Below are 19,357 nucleotides of genomic sequence, written 5' to 3' on the forward strand. Positions count from 1 at the left end.
TTTGTGATGGCTGGATTTACACTTTTGTTCCCAATATCTATCAACACATCTGCCAAATGTGATGATTTTACAGTTATGTTATAATGATATGTAACAACGCACCCCACTACCACACGTTTTTTTTTTATTTGGCCCTATGTCATTTTTCTTTTGTGGTGGAAAATAATAATAAAACATACAGGCAAAGAAAGGACATTATTGTATATGTGACCCATTTAGTTACTGCGCAGCGCCGGTGCTCTCTGATATCGTACTGCAGCTCTTCTGGACAAACCCCACATAGAGGGTCCATCACAGAGAGGGCCCGCTGCCTCAGGCGCGCACAGAGCTTCCTTTCTTTAAGAAAAGGCAAAGGGGAATTCCTACACGCGGGATGCTGCAGTGATGAGAAGCCTTTTCATCCGGCTGTTTTTCAGAGTCTCCACTGGCTGCGATAATTACAGGGCCCGGGGCTGCACTTTGAGCTCACTGCGCTCATGCAGGCTCTTGAGAAAAAGCCGCGCGTCTGATTCTCACGGCACAGATATAAAACCACATACTGCGCGCACGCACGCACACACGCACACACACAAGCGCGCACGCCTGAGCCAGCGGAACCAGTCCGCACAGCTGCTCGGGGACATTCCTGTCGCGTCTCCAACAACTTCAGTACACAGACGTCAGCACTGGTGAACGACGTGAGCTGGTTGAAGGCATTTCCCAGTAAGGCTTCAGAGAATGCGGAACGTCATTCCTCCTGCCAGAGCTCACGGAAACTTTTGTCGGTGAACACAAACGCGGAGACGGAGAGAGGCGGCCGCAGGACCCCGCAGTCTGTGCGTGTCGGTCACCGGAGATGATGGGAGTTTGACTAGATCCACTACGGCACGGAAACACCATGGCTGTGGACGGTAGGCGGCTTTTTGCAATTAAGACGTCGACATTTTCTTAGAGAGAACCTACATTCAATGGAAACTTAAACTTAAAGCGCGCATGGAGCTGTACTACTTTGTTCGTTTAACTCAGTAACCTTCTCGTGAGACCGGTTTACCAGGTATGTTGGTGCGTCTGTTGACAAAACGCCTGCCATAGACTACCATCCAGTAACTGCACGAGAAAGTACAAAGGCTACAGTGTGAAGTGAAAACATTACATTAAATCTATAACACTGTAGGAGGTAAGAACTCTTTAAACTGTATGAATGTCTGTCGGGACATTATAGGGACGTTATGGTCGAGGACTTGGTGCTGAAAGGGACAGCCCACCAGAAATGACCAGTATCAGTCTAGTGGTGTGACTGTTAGTTGTTTTTTTTTTTGCATTGACGTTACTCTTAATTGGACACACTGTGTTCCAAATTCTGGTGAAAATTCGTGTTGCTGATGTGTTGCTCTCTGTTTAATCTACAGAGCAGATTCAACCAAAAATACCCAGTGAAACATATTGCATGCAGGCTAGACACTTCACAGCATGCTAAGTACGATTTTTGTCCATGAAAGAGTTTTTCTATCCGGTGCTGGCAATTAATATGTGTGCTAGTTATAATGAGGACCTTTTTTCTTATAGACTACAAAACTAAAGGAAGGAAAAAACTCAGTCTGACAAGTGGTCTTAATTAAATGTGTTTAATCCGGGGGAGGGGCACATTTATGGTTACTGCAGCAGCCTGGGGGAGTAATAACACTGTAGGAGAGTTCATAAGTACACAGCGTCAAAGTTCCACCTCAAAGAAACAAAAATGGCATACAGAGTTTTATTCATAATAATCTGATGCTGCTGGTTCGCCCTGATGATTGCAGGACTCGCTCCGCTCTCAGTGGGAGATGTTGAGCGACAGAAAGGAGAGGCACGGAGCTAGAAAACCAAAAGACACTCTTTCATCTCCTCAAATCCTCGCACCCCCCAGTCTCTCTCGTTACATCCTATTTTCAAATTCTCTTCTCAATTTAAGATATCGGAAATGCACGTCGACAGACGCGCACACGCACACACACACGCACACACAAGCACAGCTGCACACATACCTTCAAACAGGGTAAGAAAATTCTTCAAATCTGGCACATGAATCAGTAATGACCCGTAGCTCGCTGCCAGGATCTGTGCCAGTAACGGCGTGTTTACTGTAGTTACACACTTTCTTTAATTACTGGATTTTGGGAAGCCACCTGCTGTTGAGTGGGTTTGGATGTCTGCCTGCGGGCCTCGGCATTAATTATCAGAATTTGGCTCGCCTCACAAGCACAGAGTAGTAGTGTTACCCGAACTAGGACTTCTGTGAATTACCCACGAGCTTGTACAGCCTCAGGTGACTTTGAACATTACCTCATACCTGCTCAGTAGCAAAAGAGCATGTACGAGCAGGCCCTTCATAATGACATCATTACTGAGTGACAGGGGTGTTCAGGTGGGTTATTTGCAAGTCACGCAGAGTTGGGGGATTTTTTTTTTTTTTTTTTGCAGAGGGTGTCTCATGCTGTTTTTACATTGTCAGTGGTTACAAGCAGATCCGGCTATCTAATCATTATACCCCCTGCTTTTAACTCCAGCGGCATCCAGTTTCAGTTTCTGCAGGCCAGCTATGGAGTACAGGGCTCTGCCGGAGGACTTCAAACACCAGCTGAGTCGACGGACAGGTGGGAACCTAACCTGGCATGACGGACGTGGGCACAAAACCGCAGGAGGCAGGACAGTGAAGCTGCTGCAGCAGCCGGGCACACAGGCCCTGCAGGTACTGAACACATCCGTGACCTCAGCATGTCCAGTGGCACACCTGGTTCATGAACTGATGTTGTGTGATACCCCTCGGGCTTTCTTCATCCTCCACTGTCAAGGAGATGTCTTCATTTCTTATGCTTGATGGTGCTCAACAAAACACAATGGCAATATTGATTACCACACACTTTTAGAATAAACAGAAACATATGCCCAGTAGTTGCAGTATCAGCACCCTCTTCTTTCTTAAAAACAAATTTCTCTTTGACTTTAAATCACAGAAATCCTGACTTGGATTGATCCAAAATAATTCTTAAAGTAGTATCTGTATCTGTAGTGGTTGCAGCATATGGAGTCAGAGATCATTCAGTCAGCCCCACCGCATTCCTACATAAAGTGATGCAGACACAAAACAATTATAATGCTGACTATACAATGATTATATAATTATATCTATATGTATGACTATACATGAGAATGATCCTCAGTGGTGTTCAGTAACTCTACTCTCAGATTTCTGTGCAGAAAGACGCAGAAAGAAAAAACGTCATAGTCTGGCCGATGTAGCCGGTCGGCACACATTGTTGAAAATGGACACTTTCTTAGCAGAGAATGGAAGTTGCTCTCTCCCCAGCGGGTTGGTGGGCTCTAACAGCCTTTTAGTACAGTGTGGCTTTAAATAGCACCGGCCTCCCAACACTCACTGTGCTGCAGCAGCACTGTTGACTGAGAGCAGGAAGAAACAGACTTTAGTTTGGTATCAAATACTTGATGGTACACGGTCTGGGATTGTAGTTGTGCAAAGCCTTTTTTAATTTTTTTAAGATCTCTTTATGTGAAACGTCATCAGATCCACTTCCAGTAGCCCTTCTGGTCCAGTTTTAATTTCATTTTTTAATGGATGTTCCTTTCGTTATCTGATGACAGCATTGTCTGCTCGCTGTCAAGAGGGACAATTCATGTGTGCAGAAAACTGTCCTCGTTTAAAGCCCTTGTCTTTGTCTTCACCCCATGAAAGAGTCTTTAAAAGGCGGTAATGAGCTGAAGCCAAAGCTGCAAACATAGAACTGGGCTGGGCTGATAACAGAGTTGTACACGATGCATTGTTTGTTTGCTTCAATCCTCTTGGACGCACATAATGTAGTGGTTGGTTTATTTTGGTTTTGGGGAACATAAACTTAATCAGTGTTGTGTGTCTGCACTGGAACATGTGAACAGTGCTTTCACTTCTACCACAGTTCAGCTTTTTATCTTTCAGTTAGTTTTATTTACTCTTTTTCTACATTTTGTACCCTCGTGCACTCTGCAACCACAGAGTCGTCACTAATGTACTGCACATGTTGGTTTGAGAGCAGAAAAAACTGTAAACACTCATTATAGTCTCTCTCTACAACACAATACATTCAGTAGTTGTTGTTGAAAGAAAATAATAACCGTGAGCCATTTTTCCCGCAAGAATGCCAAACAATCGTTAATTCCAGCTTCTAAATAATGAGGAGTTGCTGCTTTTATTTTCTGTTATTGTTCAGAATAAAACAAGCGATTTTCTGATTACCTTTGGCTTAAGGAAATTGTGATAGCCCATTTTCACAATTGTCTGACATTTTATTGGTCAAACAATTCATCACTTAATCAACAAATTAATCAGGAGATTAGTTAATAATGGGAATCATTACTCGCAGCCCGAGGAGAAAAGGCAACACGGGTTTTGGGGGACAATACTGCATTCTGAACGCTGTCTGTTTGACACGCTGAAAACAATTTATTTTTGATGAATTTAGGAAAATGTTAGCTTTCTATGGAATGTGTGAAACATTTCATTGACATTGAAATGAGTCTTGAATGTACTGTCTGGCACTGTGATAATTCAGAATACATGCATCTATACAAAGGTCCAATTCAGAAGTCCAAATATTCACATTACCCACTAATGGCAACAATGCAGCATTTTAGGCAGCACCTAAACACTCTGAGGACGTGAAGTGAGTAACGCTGTCCTCACACCCAAAGTGAAAGGAAAGGAAACCCGGTGTTCTTAAAGTGTAGAGCAGGAAGTATAAAGATAAAAGCAAACATTTAAAATAAATTTCCACGACCAGGGTGGATCGGAAGTCTTTCAGGAGGCCGAAAAATATCGACTCAGACTTGCTCTGAATGAGTCTTTCTTTGTTTGTTATTTTGCTCCCCATTAGCGCTCTGTACTGTAACAACAACAGTAGCTCCTCTTCTGGAAGTCCACATGCATTTACAGTAAATGACAATGATACAAAAACATTTCTTACATCGCCACTCACAAAAAGACTCAAAACAATAACTCAAAAACCCATCTAGTACAAGCTCTACATCATATTACACATCATTAGAGAATTGAAATAATCAATAAAGCAACTTATATTTCACTAACCACAAATACATCTTCATCAATATATCTTCAGACATATTTATTCAGCTACTCAATTTCTTGTGTAAATAGACTTTTCACTACTTTTTGAAAAAGAATCCCACTCTTGCTTGATATTTTACTGCTTTTTGTATTAAACTAGTTCTACAATAAATTGTGGTGTCATTTTGTATAAAATGACACCACTTTAAGTATAAAGTATTATTCATTGTTGTTCTTCTCTTTGTGGCCAGTAAAGTCACAAACATTAATTACCTTATTTAAATTACTTTCTGGTGTGCTAGACAATATTACTCAAGGTGACAAATCCAACGCTTGAACCAACTGTTGGGTTAAATTGATAGACATTAATTTACTACTTTTTTTACTTAGAGTATGTTGTTAGTTTTTGTACTGAAGAATAACTCATTATGTTGGAGCCAAGTAAATATATATTTGCCAAAGAGGAAAGGGTTACTGTTTATGGCTCTGGGTGTTTCATTAGATCATGGAATGGATACTGAGATTATGGACACAACTCATTACAATGTAAAATACACAATACTGAAACATAAGCTTCAGAAGATGAATACTCCTTCTAATTAATGGACATGTAAAATCTAATGGGATTGTTTTTTAAGAGTCTTTCGTAGCTGGAACATGCATATCCTTTATCTGTCTGACAAATTATGCAGACCTCCAGCACAAATCTTAAACCAGCCTTTTTTTTTTTTTTTTTTTTTTTTTACCACCACTTTCTTGCATATAAGAACATCTTGAGTTTGAGAAATGCTGAATCTGCTGAATTTTTTAAACTGATTGACTGATCAAAGGCCCATTTTGATTGGTCTTCCATAGCTTTACATCCTGTACTTCTTGTAAGATTAAAGAGCTGGATCTCATGATCACACTGGCCTATATGCTCCTCCAGCTGTGCTGTTGCTGTTTCAGGAGCTGCTGCTGCATGTTTGCTGATCTTCGAGAAGTTCATGAGCAGTTTGATCTGCACGTGCATATGATCGCAATCGTCCCTGTGTGCTTTAATGAGTTTTTTTTGCTAAGCTCATCGGCTGCTTCAGTAGCTTGATGTTTACTGTCCAAACGTGGTGTCAATCTTCTCATCTAACTCTCAGCAAGACAGCGTATTTCCCAAAATGTTGGAATATTCTTCTAATTTGTGTCCATCGCTGTATTTAACCGTGTGTCTTCCTGTCTGTCTGCAGTACCGTTCCAGTGACAACTATGGGATATATCACACAAGCCCAACACAGCCCAGCCTGATCCGCCCCGTCGTGCTCTGGACACAACAAGATGTTTGTAAATGGCTGAAGAAGCACTGTCCACACAACTACCTGACCTACGTGGAGGCCTTCTCCCAGCACGCCATCACAGGTCACACTGCGAAGATCATCAGCAGACGTACAAATGGAGAGTGGATTGAAGAATCCCCAAAATAAAAGCAACATTTATTTTTGCTCTCACTCTCTAGGCCGCGCGTTGTTGCGTCTGAATGGGGAGAAGCTGGAGAGGATGGGACTAGTGCAAGAAACACTTCGGCAGGAGTTGCTGCAACAGGTGCTGCAGCTTCAGGTGCAGGAGGAGGGACGCAACTTGCAGCTGCTCAGCAGAGGTGAGGGTGTGCGTTTTTACTTTTCAACACTCAAACCTCAACTTTAAAGGAATAGTATGACATTTAAGGAGCTATACGTATATCACAGAGAGGTATACTAATATAAATCTATGGAAATATGAAATCTCAGTTTTTGTACAAATCAAACAAGTGAGATATGAGGTATTAAATAGTGAGCTTTTGAGGTGCTGGTAGGTGGTGTGTGTTACCTTGTGTGCTAAAAGCTCACCAGCTGATGGCTGTAGCTTCTAATCAACAATACAGACATCTAATCTTTGTTTCCCAAAATGTTGAACCTTTGATTTGAATGTTTGGAATAATCCAAAAAAGTATTAATCTTCCTGTCACCCACAGGTTCCTTCGGAAGAATATCGTAGCCAGATTGCCGGAAGATTTGGATGCCGTGGAACTCTGGGATATTTACCCCAAATAAACTCAAATGTGAATCAGACCTGTGGGAGAAATCTATCCAGCGAGTTATGTTGTTGAGTGGAAGTTGGCAGCTTTTCATTCTGCACAACGAACTGACACAATCTTTGCGGACTGTCAATGTCAATGACATGGAAGAGCACCAAGACAATCTGCTTTGTAAATGTATTGCTCTATTAACTATTTCTCTCTTACTGTCTCTACCTCTTTCTCTCTCTGTGAAGCTTCTTTTTTTTTTAATGTCAAAAAGTAAAACAAGTAAATAAAAAAAATATCATCACATCAACGCTTTTAGTGCAGATGCCTGCTTAAATGCCAGGAATGTGTTCATTACCCTAGAAAATGCAGTTGCGAGGAAGCACGTGATGATAAACTACATTACCCATAATCCCACTGCACGGATAAGAAGGAATCCAGCTGATTCCGCCGGCTCCGAGGTCGCAGGATCCCCAATGGAAGCGGAGTGCAGGAGAATAATGTCGTCCCGTTCGGACAGGTACACGATGGTCTCCGTATCTTCTACCTCTGTTTGAAATCTGTGTACCGAAACTATTCATGTGATTTATTTTATTTTGATTCAGTCGGCAGCAGCGTCGTGATCCGGTCATGTAACGCTAACCACACTGACTCCCCTCCAAACAGCAAAAGCATCCAATATGTTTCGTCTCTGACATTTAATATTATTACATTAAAACCCATTTCTGTTGGTATTGATTCATCGTACTATATAGTGGCATATGGGAGGCTGTAGACCCATCAAATGTGAGGGAAACATGAAGCTCTTCAGAAGTAGGTGAGCTACACGTTGACGTCAGACGTTTGTCACAGGCTCACTAATAAGAAAATACCAGAATATTCCTAAAATATACAGAAATAAACCTTAAGTATATTTAGTCTTTAGATAGAAGATAGGATTTGATTTTCTATACGTTTCTGTTTATTTTTTCAGTTCTTTGATTTAGAATAACCTTAAAACATACACGCATATATAATTATTTTTAAATTAATTCAAAACATCTACACTTTATGTACAAATTGTCACCCTTTCAACCCTCTGCTATTTTATTTCCCTGCCTGTATGTTGCTGCCAATAGGCAGTGGAAGAAGTATTTACTTTAAGTAAATCTTTGTGTTCTTTACTTACTTACTTTTATTTACTAAAGTAAAAGTAGCAATACTACACCATTAAAAAGACGTTGTGAGCAAAAGCCCAAAATTTAAAATATGACTCACGTGAAAATACATAAATGTACATAAAATATTAAAAGTACTCCTGTCATTGTGATGTTATAATATTGGATCTAAATTTGATTTGAATTACTTTTTTTTTAATTAAAATGCACTATAGGTAAAATCTAGAATGAAGGACTTGTAGTGGAATATTTTGTAATGAGGTATTTTGCTGCTTTGTACACAAGTATAAGACTTCGATACTTCTGTTTCTCCATACTGTAATTCTACTGTTACTCTCGTGTGAACATGTGACTTCTATCTGTCCTGGAGGAGGGACCCTTCTCTGTTGCTCTTCCTGGCTTTTTGGCCTTATTGGCCCGTTTAAGAGCCCTAAGAACAGATGGTGTTGTACATTATATAGATTGTACAACCATGTGAGGAAAATAGGGCGTATAAATAAATTAACTTATTTTGCCTGACTAGAAAACAAAAGAAATAGCAACAATTCAATCAAACTAAGAAAATCCTTCCTTTAGGACTCCTAAAGGCAAAGCTGGTTAGGGCTGAAACGATTAGTCAATTCATTGATTAGTCCTAATATCACGATGTTCTGCTTTTTTCTGCTTTATGTCATTGTACACTGAATATTTTGGAGTTTTGAACTGTTGGTCAGACAAAACAAGAAACATCTGAATACTTCATACGTCCTGTTACAATACGACTAGTTTGGGCTCATCGACACCTGATGAGTTAACTAAGAGGAAGGATGAGCAGAAGACGGCCGTCCCGTCCTGGTTTTGCTTACCTGTGTCTCTATTAATACCAGCCGAGCAGCACGTTGCTGCCAGTGTTGCAGTGAGCCTCTTGGTGTCTGTCACACACACACACACACACACACAGAAAGGAGGTCACATTGACAGCAGCACTGAGAGATTTTTCCGATGATTGTTCAGTCTCCATAGATGCAGACTGTGACTGGACACAGTGAAAGCAGACTACAAACAAACCAAACTAAACTCCTTTTTGACTTTTGGTCAGTGTTCCTCTGTTGAGTTGCCGCTGTGACAGGCGAGCTGGAGGGTAGCAGGTTGTTGTCAAAAGCAGACATGACTCTGCTCGACTGCGCAGGAGCCAGAATCTCTGGCTGTTGGTCCTTGAGGTCTGACTGCAGGTAAGATCTGACTGTCTGTGTTGTTGTTTCCTCTCAGCGCAGACAGGATGCTAGTTTTCCCACCTCACAAAGCTCACAAGCACGCTGTGCATGTGTGCGCTATAAATGAAGTCTCTAAAAAGGGGGTTTGTTGAGAGGTCGGAGGAAGTGCTGGATCTAGGTTAGTTTGCAGGGATTTTGGTGTGTTTTGCTTGTGCTCAGTCACAGAGGATTGTCTCTATGGTGTCTCCAGTTTGAGTGCATATATGTAGTTGTGCATCACAAACAATGAGAAATGAACAGAGGTACTACTTTGATTTCTAATTACTGCCTGTGGGAATGCAGGTGTCCCTACAGGTGGCATCAGATTGTGACGCAACAGCTTGGCTGACATTTATTTGTTCCATAGAGTAGCATTGACCCAATCCAGGCAGTGGTGGAGGAAGTATTCAGATCCTTTACTTCCAATTCCACACTGTAAAAATACTCCAGTACAAGTTCTACATGAAAATGTTTAAGTATCAAATCGTAGAGAAATGGCCCTATCGTCACATTTCAGAAGCTGCAACCATGATGTCTTTGGCATTTTTGCACGAAAATAGGAATTAAATGATAAGCTCACACTTTAAATAATAACAACGGAATTTTTTTTTTTTTAAGCGTCATAAACCTAAAAGTGCACAACCAACATGGGCTTACGATGTAGTGGAGTAGAATTATATAATATAAAGTACCTCCAATTTTTGTTTTAAGAAGCACGGCAGCTGGATTTGACCTCACAGCGGCCCACCGCTTACAGGGGAAAACCAATAAACAGTCTGACGCAACACACAACAATGTGTTTGTGTGAATGCACCGAGGTGCTTTCTCCTTGCACAGCAGGTTTTTTGGAAATTGCATCTCTACACTTAAGTTGTTCACTGCAGCTGCTCCTGTTTGCCGGGCAGACAGAAAAATGTGACATTTCTTTCTTTTAAATACATTTATTTTCTTGTACTCTATACACATTTATAATTCAAAGTTGCTGATTATTTTGCTGTCATTTGGCTAATCAATCAACTAATTGTTTCAGCTATATTTTGTAAAGCCACTACATTTATTTGTCCTATTTATATATATATTTAAATCAAATCTCGACATGCCCCGTGGAGCTGGAGCTTTTAGCCACATCTCAAGGCCTTCATCAGCGAATGGAACTTGCTCAGTACAGCAGGTATGCTGATGAAGACCGTGAGATATGGTTAAAGCTCGTAAGTGGACCTTAAGTCAACCATTCTAAATGTTTAGTACCCTACACGTGTTGTGTAACACCTGGATTTCATGTACAAAATAAGTCGGTACGTGCTATCAAATCATCACAAAAGATTATATGATGATTTCTGATTCTTGAAGTTGAAGTATGGCAGCTCTTTGATAGTGCACACTGTGAAGAGAAGCCATCCAGTCGTCCACCTGACTGTGTGTGTGTGTGTGTGTGTGTGTGTGTGTGTGTGTGTTCAGGCTGTAACTTGCCCTGCTGTTTGCTGTCTTGCAGTGGGAGCGGGGAGGACTCGTTGGACCGGCTCCTGCCCCCCGCCGGGGCCCCGCGCAAGAAGAGCACTACCTCACTGAGTAAAACCGAGCCTCCTCTGCTCCGCACGGGCACACGCACCATCTACACCGCCGGCCGACCTCCCTGGTATGACGAGCACGGAGCGCAGTCAAAAGAGGCCTTTGTCATCGGTATGACGCTCACTGATGATGTTTTCACTCCTCCTGACTTGTTTTCTTCTTTCACCACCTTCGTGCCAAGTTGTGGTTTTTGAGCTGCAGAGCCTGTCCTCTGCTGACTTCTTCTTACCCATAAACACTTTACTGCTATCACACATGCATACCGCCAGACAACATTAGACACACTCTGAAAAACACACATAATGGGCCATTGACATGCTGTGTGGATCTGCAGGGTTGTGTGGGGGCAGCGCCTCAGGGAAGACCACCGTGGCCAATAAGATCATTGAGGCTCTGGATGTGCCGTGGGTTGTGCTGTTGTCTATGGATTCTTTCTACAAGGTGAGAGACTCGTGCATTTTACGCTTTCTTTGACTTGTTTTATTTGGCTCTTACTAAATTATCTGTGGGCTCATTGTGGGATGACATTTTTTCATTATTTTATATGAATTAAAAATTCACATTCAGTCACAACACCTCAAAGCAATAAGTGCCGCTCTGCTGTCACAGTTTTAAGTTAATAAACTGTTGAGGTAACACTTTAAATTTACAACCTCATTTAGATGTTTTATACATAAAGGGCACCAATGAAAAACTTACTTAGGACACATATAAGGGGGTATCTAGAAATATAATACACTGTATGCACTTCTTTAATTACCTCTATGTCATTTAACAACAGCCATGCCTTGAAATGGAGACACACTGCATGTGACACTTTCACTTAGTAAAACAATTAGTTATGTTCATCTTAATTATAATACTATTTCTTCAGCGCACCCTTGAAAGGGGAACGGCTTGCCACACTATTTTTTATGCTGTATCGATCTCTGTGACAGGACAGAAAAGCCTTTATTTAACTTCAACTTTATTGTCCCCAAGGGGAAGATTTTTGCCCTTCTCTCACAGCCCGGTAAAACACAGAGCCCTGACTTGAACATAAAACATAACTAACACATTAAAACATATTACAAAGAGAAATACTAAATGCTAAATAGGATCGATACCAGTCCAGGTATCGTTATTCTCATTTAACTCTGCCACAAATTGAATAAGCATGGTGAGCTGTTCCTTTTAAAGTGCAATATCAGCAACCATCCTGTGAACCTGCCAACTTTCATCTGCTCTGTTTTACAGGTTTTATCCTCGGAGGAGCAGACTTTGGCAGCAAGTAACGATTACAACTTTGATCATCCGGGGGCATTCGACTTTCACCTGCTGGTTGCCACCCTGCGAAAGCTGAAGCTGGGCAAGAGTGTGAAGATCCCGGTGTATGATTTCACCACACACGGAAGACAGAAAGACTGGGTGAGTTTCCACACAACATGGTGCATTCCTCAAAGACTCAAACTGTTGAAAGATTAAACATGTATCCCGTAATTTAGTAAAGTAGAAGACGATGTTAAAGCCTGCTGCTTTTCTGTGGATTGATTTTTCAAAGCTGAAAATATATTGTTAACTTAAATAAAATATTGTTGTTTAAAAAAGTGTTTCCTACAGTGACATCCTGCAGCTTTAATCTTAAAAAAAGCTGAACTGACTGAACATGAAGCAGCTTTGAAGACTGTTGGTTTTCTCTCCGCTTTGTGCAGAAAAATATCTACGGTGCCAGTGTAATAATATTTGAAGGAATTATGTCTTTTGCGGACAAAGAGCTTCTTCAGGTGAGGCAATATTTTTTCTGAAAGCAATCACCACCGGGTACTGTTGTTTGAGCAGCTGCTTTCGTAGCAAGTGAATACTGTTGAACCTTTCGGGGAGGGGGGTTTGCTCTTCCCACCTGCAGCTCCTGGATATGAAAATCTTCGTGGACACTGATTCAGACATTCGGCTGGTCCGCCGGCTGCGCAGGGACATCACAGAGCGCGGGCGGGACATTGAAGGCGTCATCAAGCAATACAACAAGTTTGTGAAGCCGGCCTTTGAACAGTACATTGAGCCGACCATGAGGCTGGCTGATATTGTCGTGCCGAGAGGTGAGACTTCCTTAAATAACTGGAAGTAGAACTATTTGACACATTGTTGACTGCAGAGAACAGATCAACATCTTCTTGTCATTCCTTCTAAGGTGGTGGGAACATGGTGGCCATTGATCTGATAGTCCAGCATGTTCACAGCCAGCTGGAGGAGGTGAGTGTCTAAAGCACTGATTGTACATGAGAGGCTGGCGCCACCATGTGTCCGAAAGCTGTAACATACAGACAGAAAGAGAGACTCATAACTGTTTGTACAGTGAAATGCTTCAAGCTCAAATTAAGTCAGAACTTCTCAGTTGCAAACTTGTATCCCTCTCACTTTGGAAAACCAAGTCTGAAAAGCCTGTTGTTATTTTGTACTCTCACGGAAAGACCAAAACTTATTTCTCTGTGACATAGATCTTTAATGAAAAAATATATAAAATAGTCCCAGACAAATTAACTATTTAGTTATTGTTTAAAAAAGTTTGTGAAAAACTACAGTTCCCACCATTTTTTAAAACATGAAACTACACATTTGTTACAAAGATTGACCTCTTCAGCAGAAATGAATGGGTCTGACGGGCTGTGGACGTCTTCTCACCATCTTTATTTTTTCACCCCATCTTTCTCTTACCCTCTCTTAATGCAGCGTGAGCTCAGTGTCAGGTATGCTCATACATATCTTGACTTTTTCGTCTTCTGGCTTCTTGTTATCGGAGATGTTGAGTCGTTGTCGTGTACAGACCGAACCTTCACACTCCCTCTCCGTCTGTCTGCTTTTAGTGGCTCGGTCGTAATAATTACTCTCTGTCGTCTTGAGTGCAGCAGAATAACACAGTAAAACCTTCTGATCTGAACAACCTTTCCTCGGTCTCAGGGCGCTCCTGGCCTCCGCTCAGCAGACTCAGCCGCTGCCCCAGACGCTCAGCGTGTTGGAGAGTACGCCGCAGGTCAAAGGCCTGCACACCATCATCAGGTATCTAACTGTGCTCAGCAAATACACCTTTGAGTCCTCGTAACAGCTCATACAATATGAGTTTTAATACCTATTCTTTTTTTGTTGTAATGCAGGAATAAAGGAACCAGTCGAGATGAGTTTATCTTCTACTCAAAGAGATTAATGCGACTTCTCATAGAACATGCATTGACGTTTCTACCGTCTCAGGTGGGTGGACTGTAAATATTAAAGTGGCTAGAATCAATATTTTTGTATTAACAATGGATAAGCATGACTACTTGTATGTGAAAGAGGTTGCTCGTAGTGATGGATCCACAGAGAATCATCACCCGACTCTTGCACTTCCCCTCAGGTCTGTGCATCTTTGCGTCTTTCAGCTCATTGTTTGGGTTTTACAGCCCGCTGTACTTTTACTCTCTCGGTTCACTCTCGCCGCTCAAATCGGTGGCATTTAACTTATTACTTTCCAGGCAGCCATCAGTTTTAGTTGCTGCCAATATAGTTTTGCAGGGACATGAAGCTTGCTTGAGATAATTATAATAATCACACTCTGACTGTTATTTTAATTATGGGTTTTGTCACAGGTTTTGTCGCATGGTAATGAAGCTGAATATAGCTATTCTGAAAACTCCTAATCAACACCTCAAGAGTCAACTTCAAGTTCAAACTTAATCCTAAAGACAAAGCTCTTTAGCAGCCAACTCTCACCTATCAGTTGTCATAGTTTGAATGCACCAACAAAAAAGTGTTTTCAACACAGTTTTAGCTCCCAACAACGTACCAGACAAACAATAAAGGTGACTGAACGCTCTCTGTGATGTCGTGTCTAAAGCAGAGTTCAAGTCTCTGCAAGTTGAATTTAATACCATTCTGACATCAACCAAAACCACTGGATCAAGCAATCATATAAAAAAATTGGAATTGGAAAATTGTTGGTATTAAAGTTAAGTGTAGGCCACTTGTGGTGAATGTCCTAAAGCAAACAAACCTTGTTTGCTGCAGTGATACAGTACATATACTACAGAAATGTCTCACACATTCACAGCACAAAGTTCCATATAAACCCTTTTACAGCAGACAACATCAAACATATGCAGCCACATGTTGGCAGCAGGAGCGGCAAAGAGTCACCAGTTAACACGGTCACTAGTTAAACAGAAACACCGGTGGCGTCTATGGCTGTGAGCTACTAAACTCTGAGTCTACATGTCATGTACATAATGTCACATGAGATGTACAAGCATCTCGTGACTTGTATGCTCACTGGCATAGCATTACACTAGATTTCATCTATACATCTGACCATTAAATATTAGGCCACTTGCTCGATAAAAGCACACAGATCTGGAAAGTCAACTTGTTTGGGTTGCATTCGCCATCTTTCTGGGTTACTGCCCTCACATGGCTTGATAAGATATTGTACTTCCCTTCTTCCGTTGGCAAACTGCATGCTCACATGTATGTACTTCATTGTTTACAAACTATAAAAGACTCTATATGCGTACAAAAACATGCATAGATTCTTTTCTTAGATCTCCATCTATGGGAGTCGTGTGTTTGTGTAATAAGATGATTATTTCTTCTGTGTCTTCGAACAGTCGTGTGTAGTCCAGACTCCACAGGGCCATGAGTACGAAGGCCGCAGCTATAAGGGGAAAGGGGTGAGTGATGCCCTGGTTTTACAAGGTCTTGTTAACTTCCAGTCGAGTGTGTCCGCGGGGGTTTCTGTCATCCCACTTGCTCCACTGCCTCGTCTCCGCAGATCACCGGTGTGTCCGTCCTGCGGGCGGGAGAGACCATGGAGCCCGCCCTGAGGGCCGTGTGCAAGGACGTCCGCATCGGCAAGATCCTCATCCAGACCAACCTTGACTCAGGCGAACCAGAGGTTGAACAAATTTGCCATTTTCTGCCAAATCCCCTTCACATCACATCTTCAGATCAAGACTTTACACGATATGATGGTGTCTCAAAAATCGCGTTAAACAAAAGATAAAAATGTTTTTTTTTGGTTTTTTTTTCCTTCTTCCACATGATGTGTGTCCCCGTGGTAACTACCCTTCCTGATTTTGTAACCATGGTAACCTGTCTCCTCCTCTCTGGCCTCGCCAGCTGCATTACCTGCGTCTGCCCAAAGACATCAGCGAGGATCATGTCATCCTAATGGACAGCACCGTCTCCACCGGCGCTGCCGCCATGATGGCCGTACGAGTCCTATTGGTGGGTGAATATTAACATCATTATTCTTCAGTAAGACGACAAGAGGACCCGTCTCCTCTTGATCAGTCAGCATGTTTTATTACTCATCTGTGGGGTTATTGATTGGAAGTTTATTTCTGTCCCAGTGGGATTAGCTTAGCATTATTTCTGCAGATATTGTCTTCTCTTTCCAATTACAAATTATTCCTCTGATGATCAGGTAGGCACTGACTGATGTGTGTGTGTGTGTGTGGCTGAGCAGGATCACGAGGTGCAGGAGGAAAAGATCGCGTTGGTGTCTCTGTTGATGGCAGAGCTCGGGGTGCACTCTGTGGCCTACGCCTTCCCGAAGGTCAAAATCATCACTACCGCTGTGGACAAGAGTCTGGACGATTTGTTACATGTGATTCCTGGTATCGGTAAGTCATCACATGCACGCTCTCACTCTTTCTGTCACTGTGCTGTTAAATCAGAAGGCAAGCATTTTGTCCAAAATGTAATTTATTTGAACATTTTGAGTCTCTCAATCTCGGAAGAACTTTAACTTGAATTACAGGTGACGTGCAAAAACTATAACTTCTTGTTGTCAGCACATAACTCCGTCTCGAGGGTGCACGGTTTTTAGTTTTATGCAGAATCTAAAAATGTCCACGGTCTTTGTTTCCGATAAAAGATAATAAACGTTTGTGTTTCAAGTTGACGGATTTCATTTCATGTCCCAGCAGATTCTAATTTTATACTTGTCACTTCAGATTTGAAGCGAGCACTGCTCTTGATCAGCGCTGTGACTAAACTGCACAATCTGCACATCAGATAGATCAGTCTGGTGTTCGCAAACATAAATAGTTACACATAATTACATAATTGAACATTACTGGCAAACAGTAAGATTAACATTCAATGTATTGTGTTACACCAATTGATTGAAGTGACTGAATCACTCACAATTTCATCCTTTTAGAAAACCATCACTGAGCTCTTTATTTCCACATCCTCCAACCGTTTAGTTTGACTGTGTCTTCATGCTGTTTTTTCATTATTTTCTTCAGCCTCTAACCTGCTGATGAACAGCAGCTCTGAGCCCACTGTGCTGTGTTTTCAGGGGACTTTGGGGACCGGTACTTTGGGACAGACACGTCCGACAGCTGGAGTGATGAGGACCAGGAGCAGCCGTCGTACTGACACACACATCTGTGAGCCACTGTGAAAGGAAATACAAACACTACTTGAAAACTCCCATTATCGTGCTTCCTCTCCTTCAGACATATAACCAGAAAAAAAAAAAAACAATTGTTAAATTCAACTTTTGTACTCTTATACAACAGGTGAGTCTCGGTCAACTTGTATGTCAGAGTGAAAGAAGGATATTTTGCTCTATTTACAACTGAGTGTTCATAATTTTCATACAGAAGGTGAACGGTGCCATTACCTTTGAGCTACAATAATACAATAACAGTGTTAGATATACTACACGGTTTAATCCAGGATTGCACCAGCTGTTTGTGAATCCTGTACTTAGTAACTCTGAGAAAGTTTCAAATTAGTCATTTAATAAATTGGGTTGCACCATCAAAACTGAACTTGTAATGTGTGAGTCGGCTGCTGGCAAACATGTAAAAATGTCCAATCAACTGTGTAAACATGGAGTCCCCCAACTGACATTATGAGCGGAATACTGTTATTTATAAGAAATGTAATTTTAAATCATTATTAAACAGCAGGTCAGAATTCAGAAGTGTCGACCAAAACCTACTAAATCTAAACGGCTCCTGTTAACAAGCTAACGTTAGTTTTGTCAGTTGGTACGGTTGGCTTTGCTTCAGTTTCCACCTGCCAGTCATGTAGAAACTAATACATGAGAACTAGTTCATATGGTGCAACCCATTTTATTTTAATGATTCATTAATCTTCAAAACACCCTAACGGCTTCCTTGCTCTTTTTGTAAAACACAAGTAAAATGTTAATGTTATTGTTTACAGAAAGATGAAATAACATCAATATACACGAACATAACTCGTAGTTATTTTTTGCTGATTTGGTTCATATTGTACAAATCGAGCAAGAAGATAAGTAATTTCCAGGCACCATCTTTTTTTGGATCAGTTAAAAGCAACACACCTTCAGAAACGAGTTACAAATCTTTTTGATCATGCAACAAATGGAATATTTTTTCATCCAGATGCCTTTGAGGTCTCTGGAAACACCTTGAGAACAGTGTCAAGTGTTGTTGAACGGCCAGGTTTAACTCCGCGTCTCGAATGTTAATTCGTGAGGCACAAACTGCGGCTAATTATATCTTGGCTCAGATTGAAATTATTCACAGCTGGTGGAATCGCTCAAGAATATGTTCTGGTATAAATAAGTTCATACTTAATGCTGCTCTAATAAAACAATTTTATATATATTATGTGATAAAAACACACCTAGATAAGAGTAGTTGTCAGAAATGTTATATTGAACATGTACCACAATACCAAATCATGTAGCTTTACACATCACACAGATAAAACCTTAAATTCAGAGTAGAAGAAAACATCTTGGAGATTTAGTTCAGTTCTCACTGCCACTTTCTATATCTACTGCACATTATTTTTTCATTATGTTTCTGAACTGATCCACCAGCTGTGGATCAGATTATCAGAGCGAGGTCAGGTAGGGTCACATGCTCCTCTCTTGAATATGATCCTCGGTCCTCCGACTCTCAGGGTTCAGAGACAGGCCGCCCGGCTCCCCCTGTGATGCACTTTACAGCCTGAGGGGGTCAGTGTAGCTCACATTTAGCTTCTCTCAGTGTGATTTATATCTTTTTCCTTTGAGAAAACACTGTGTCAATACACTACAGAAGGATGCATTCAGGCTAACCTGAATCACTTCACTTTATTACATGTTGAAATGTGTTGGTATCTGGTGTCATGAATGGCAGTTTTGCAGTCACAGAAACATTGTGTTCATGATTTCACTGATCGATATGGTGCAGAATACATTGTGTTAAAGCTCAGTTACAGACATGTAAGATAATGATATTCACATGTTTTCAGGGTTACAAAAGGAGCAATAAGAACCTCGAGCCTCCTAGGTCCC

The 19,357-nt window shown here is 41.4% G+C and overlaps 2 protein-coding genes across 4 annotated transcripts in view; both read left to right on the plus strand.

Moving 5' to 3' along the window:
- The window catches only part of samd10a (sterile alpha motif domain containing 10a), a 40,009-nt gene extending 32,865 nt beyond the window's left edge, over positions 1–7,144 (plus strand). The window contains exons 1-5 of one of the 2 annotated variants that reach the window (XM_031845001.1): positions 374–890; positions 2,526–2,707; positions 6,295–6,463; positions 6,561–6,701; positions 7,056–7,144. In XM_031845001.1, coding sequence (XP_031700861.1) covers positions 878–890; positions 2,526–2,707; positions 6,295–6,463; positions 6,561–6,701; positions 7,056–7,078 — 528 coding nt within the window. In that variant the 5' untranslated portion in view covers positions 374–877 and the 3' untranslated portion in view covers positions 7,079–7,144. Of the gene's footprint in view, positions 1–373; positions 891–2,525; positions 2,708–6,294; positions 6,464–6,560; positions 6,702–7,055 lie in introns of those variants that run through there. The other variant, XM_031845002.1, reaches the window with a different exon arrangement.
- Positions 7,145–7,495: 351 nt separating this feature from the next.
- Positions 7,496–19,343, plus strand: uckl1a (uridine-cytidine kinase 1-like 1a). 2 transcript variants are annotated; one of them, XM_031844996.1, is made up of 15 exons: positions 7,496–7,626; positions 10,988–11,175; positions 11,399–11,505; positions 12,301–12,471; positions 12,756–12,827; positions 12,950–13,139; positions 13,232–13,293; positions 13,771–13,787; positions 13,999–14,097; positions 14,193–14,286; positions 15,678–15,740; positions 15,842–15,964; positions 16,189–16,296; positions 16,538–16,694; positions 17,378–19,343. In XM_031844996.1, the coding sequence occupies exons 1-15, from the start codon at positions 7,496–7,498 to the stop codon at positions 17,455–17,457; spliced, it is 1,662 nt and encodes a 553-aa protein (XP_031700856.1). In that variant the 3' UTR covers positions 17,458–19,343. The 2 variants fall into 2 exon arrangements, with proteins under 2 accessions (XP_031700856.1, XP_031700857.1); XM_031844997.1 differs by having other exon boundaries at positions 7,620–9,474.
- The last annotated feature ends 14 nt before the right edge of the window (positions 19,344–19,357 follow it).

This window comes from Anarrhichthys ocellatus, unplaced genomic scaffold, assembly GCF_004355925.1.
Source record: "Anarrhichthys ocellatus isolate YVR2014 unplaced genomic scaffold, GSC_Weel_1.0 scaffold5, whole genome shotgun sequence".
NCBI classification, from domain to species: Eukaryota; Metazoa; Chordata; class Actinopteri; order Perciformes; family Anarhichadidae; genus Anarrhichthys; species Anarrhichthys ocellatus.

Bases quoted from the DNA above. Each gene is read 5' to 3' on its own strand.
- uckl1a (XM_031844996.1), top strand. From the start codon at position 7,496: ATGATAAACTACATTACCCATAATCCCACTGCACGGATAAGAAGGAAT. The intron at 11,176-11,398 runs GTATGACGCTCA...GTGGATCTGCAG, and splicing joins AAAAGAGGCCTTTGTCATCG to GGTTGTGTGGGGGCAGCGCC. The intron at 14,098-14,192 runs GTATCTAACTGT...GTTGTAATGCAG, and splicing joins GGCCTGCACACCATCATCAG to GAATAAAGGAACCAGTCGAG.